Genomic DNA, 3861 nt, shown 5'->3' with positions numbered 1-3861 from the left:
GGTGGGTGGCTGGCGGAAGGTGGCGGCAAGATTCTTGGTGACGCCGGTGGCAAAGCTGTAGGTAGTCGGGGGCAGATTAAGCCGATGCAGACGGTTGGTGGTGGTCGGCGGTGCGAAGCCCATGCAAGAGCCAGCGACGCACTATGGGCATGCTGACGGTTCCATCAAGCACGGTGCAGTGGCGCAACATCCAAGCCCATCTTGGCATCGAAGTCACGCCGGAGTTCGGTTCCAACGGCCGCAACTCGACAAGAAACAGGTGGGAAGATGAGATGTGTCGGGAAGTGAGAGACAATGCATCTGAGCTATTCCTCCAGTTACAGAGGGGATGCATCGTCCGTTCATGAATAGAAACGATGGGTTGCTTCAGTGACCAGGAGTCCAGGATTGTAGCGTGCCAAGTAAAAACTGAATCTAAGGAAATGACGGATCGGTTCAGTGACCAAAATAATGGCTGCGTATACTACTCCAAAGAAAAATTGAATGACAGGTCGCTTCAGTTACCAGGATCATTGTGTACTAAGGAAAAACCGAGTCCCATGATTGTTTGATAGAATTGTGTGGGCGTTAGCTGTAGGGTTAATGATGATGTGGCTGCAAATGGAATCAATTTTTGCTTACATGGCATGGTTGCTAATGTGGACAGCTTGCATGTTGGGACAAATATCATAGTAGGGATGAACTATTTAGGTATTATATATTATAGATTATGTTACCCTCGCTCCCTATAGAAGGCGATCCGTCTGTCCAATGGCCCGAAGTACGCACCAAAAGCCCACCGGAACCTCTTGCATCTGGTCAACCCCACGACCTTGTCTACATCCCGAGCGCCCACCATCTCCACCCTCGCGTGAGACGACCGCCGACTCCCTCCCGTGCGCCGCCGACCGCCGCCTCCCTCCCCCGTGCCACCGGACACCGGCTCCCTCCCCCGCGCCGCCGGACACCGCCTCCCTCCCCCGCCCTGCCGGATGGCTCCTCCCCCCCCCCCGCGCCGCCGGATGCCGCCTTCCTCCCCCGCAAAGCCGGATGACGCCTCCCTTCCCCATGTCGCCGGTCGCCGTCTCCTTTCCTTGCCCCGCCGGACGCTGCCTCCTTCCCAGATCCCGCCGCCGCCCGCAACACAACCGGCACCATGGATGTCGCCCTGCACCAGATTCATGAGCTGCTTTCTCTCCACCGCCGCGTACATGCAGTTCAATGCTGCAACCATAGGCTGTTCAATCTCTCCATCGTGGACACGCCCCTCCACCTCCTGGTTGCCACTCATCCCTGTGTGGCCAGGCCGTTTGGGTTTGCCGCCGCTGCGATCAGCAGTCCAACCCGGCGGCCCCCGGCCGTTCACCGTCGCAGCTCCTAGGCCGACTGTGTTGAGCCACCTTCCGCCGCACCTTGGGCTCCCCTATGCGTCCCCTACCCCAGCAGGTGCACACGCCCTGCCCACCGTTCCCCTGTGTTGTTCTTTTGACCTTGAACTCTATAGGATACAACTTTTATTTGATTTTTAGTTCACCTTTTGCGTTCTTTTCAGTTCATAAACTTTAATGTATTGATGAAATACTGAAATATCATATGTGCACTCTACGTATTTGTTCTTATGCCTATGAACAATTCTGCACTTGTGCTGTTATGCATCACTTTTGGTCACCAAAAAAATGGAGGTTTAGATATGAAAAAATGGATTAGAGCACCATGCCCTCACCCAGAAGTTTGAAAAAAATCATTGGTTTCAGTTCTAGTAAAATGTTTTTGTTTAAAACTGGACTGCCGATTCTTTCCGTAATGGGATTTATATATTATCTTTCCTATGTCTTACTGTAGGAAAATATGGCGGCCTTCTGATGAGGACATCAATACCATTGTTACACCCACAACCCCTGCTGCTATACATACTAGACCAATTACTAGAGCTCGCGCACGCCAATTCAATTATCAGGTACTTTCGTTTCTTGGTAACGATTATAATGTTCATGAGAATATGATGTTGCCTAAATTGGATACATTTGTTCTGCTTACAAATGAAGGGCCTAGCTTGGACAAGAAAGATGAACCTTGGAGCAAGTTCAAGCATGGAGATGATGGCATGCGCAAGGGGATCAAGAACAGAGTTACAAGTGATGAATTCAGGACTTTGAAGCCACCATAAGGAGTGCATGAAGCCTTGGATGAAATATACAAGATGTCACTTCATAAATTTCATCCAGAGGCTATTCTAGGTGCTGCGTCACTTTATTATTGGGCCAGGCCCATGTATTTTTGAAATACTTAAGTATATGCTATTTTTGAAGTTCGTATGTGTGGGGAACCAAGAGTTAGGGTTTGTTTCATACCCCTCCTCCAAGGGCCACGAAATTTCCCCCTCTTCCTCCATATATACAGCCCTTAGGGCGTCATTTAGACTTTGGGTTTTGTTTAGATTAAAAGTTCACCATAGCTGCAACTTCGCGTACTTCATTTGTGTCCAACGACCAGACCAAGACGTCACAGAACCCCACCTTCATTAATAAAGCTTTCCTCTGTTATTCGCAATATCCAGATTGCAATCTCAGTTTCTTGCTTGTTCTTCGTTTGCTCGCAGGAAGTAGACCCTCGTGGTCAGGTTGATCGTGCTCCGGCGTGGTCAATAACCCTCTGAAGTTGGTTTAGCGATTGCTAAGGTGTGACGTCTTCGCACGTTCGTAGTCGGCTCGTCAAAGTCGACTCCCACAAAAAATGATATATATCTCATCGAAACATCGGGACACCTTCTCCTACATCAAGTGGTATCAGATTTCTAGGTTGCTCAGTGAGATTTTACAGTTTTTCGTAGTTTAGATCGAGTCTGCTCTTCATACCTACAGTCCACGAAAAAGCCAAAAAATTAGGGTTAGTTCATCATATCCGAACCAATCTGGGCCTTTGAATAATCTTTTCTATATTTGCTTTGTTGAATTTGCGGTTGCATCGTCGTGTCAAGTTGGTGGTCTTAGTGTCTAGTCCTTTAGAGTTTCGAGTTCTGTTCTTAGGTTGTCACGTCGCCGCTGCCATATATCACCACCGCATCATCATCATCGTTACTGCCATATACCACCACCACACCAACTTCATCGTCGTCGCCTGATACGTCTCCATCGTATCTATAATTTTTGATTGTTCCATGCCAATATTATTCAACTTTCATATACTTTTTGGCAACTTTTTATATTATTTTTGGGACTAACATATTGATCCGGTGCCCAGTGCCAGTTCCTGTCTGTTGCATGTTTTTGGTTTCGCAGAATATCCATATCAAACGGAGTCCAAACGGGATAAAAACGGACGGAGCTTATTTTTGGAAAAATGGAAAATTCGGAAGAAAAATCAACGCGAACCAGTGCCCGAGGTGGTCACGAGGCAGGGGGTGCGCCCCCACTAGGGCGCGCCCCTACCCTCGTGAGCCAACCGTAAGGCGGTTGATGCTCTTCTTTTGCCGCAAGAAAGCTAATATTCAGAAAAAAATCACGGCAAAGGTTTCAGGCCAATCGGAGTTACGGATCTCCATATATATATATACGAAGCGGTGAAAGAGAGCCAGAATAGAACGCAGAACCAGAGAGAAACAGAGAGATAGATCCAATCTCGGAGGGGCTCTCGCCCCTCCCATGCCATGGAGGCCAAGGACCAGAGAGGAAACCCTTCTGCCATCTAGGGAGGAGGTCAAGGAAGAAGAGGAAGAAGAGGAGGCCATCATTATCATCATCACTGCGATCTTCACCAACACCTCCGCCATCTTCACCAACATCTCCATCACCTTCCCCCCTCTATCTACAGCGGTCCACTCTCCCGCAATCCGCTGTACCCTCTACTTGAACATGGTGCTTTATGCTTCATATTATTATCCAA

At 48.7% G+C, this 3861-nt stretch overlaps 1 protein-coding gene across 2 annotated transcripts; it reads left to right on the top strand.

Moving 5' to 3' along the window:
• The first annotated feature begins 766 nt into the window (after nucleotides 1–766).
• Nucleotides 767–2109, top strand: LOC125541500 (cyclin-K-like). Of its 2 annotated transcripts, XM_048704895.1 has the most exons (3): nucleotides 767–1425; nucleotides 1822–1936; nucleotides 2025–2058. In XM_048704895.1, the coding sequence occupies exons 1-3, from the start codon at nucleotides 972–974 to the stop codon at nucleotides 2029–2031; spliced, it is 576 nt and encodes a 191-aa protein (XP_048560852.1). In that variant the 5' UTR covers nucleotides 767–971; the 3' UTR covers nucleotides 2032–2058. The 2 variants fall into 2 exon arrangements, with proteins under 2 accessions (XP_048560852.1, XP_048560851.1); XM_048704894.1 differs by having other exon boundaries at nucleotides 1822–2109.
• The last annotated feature ends 1752 nt before the right edge of the window (nucleotides 2110–3861 follow it).

Source organism: Triticum urartu, chromosome 2, assembly GCF_003073215.2.
Source record: "Triticum urartu cultivar G1812 chromosome 2, Tu2.1, whole genome shotgun sequence".
Lineage (NCBI taxonomy): Eukaryota > Viridiplantae > Streptophyta > Magnoliopsida > Poales > Poaceae > Triticum > Triticum urartu.
This window is presented reverse-complemented; position numbering and strand designations above follow the sequence as displayed.

What these genes read in the sequence shown, in the direction of transcription:
- LOC125541500 (XM_048704894.1), top strand. Translation starts at nt 972, where the DNA reads ATGGCTCCTCCCCCCCCCCCGCGCCGCCGGATGCCGCCTTCCTCCCCC. An exon ending in TGCGTCCCCTACCCCAGCAG is followed by an intron (nt 1,426 to 1,821) that starts GTGCACACGCCC and finishes GTCTTACTGTAG; the next exon opens with GAAAATATGGCGGCCTTCTG.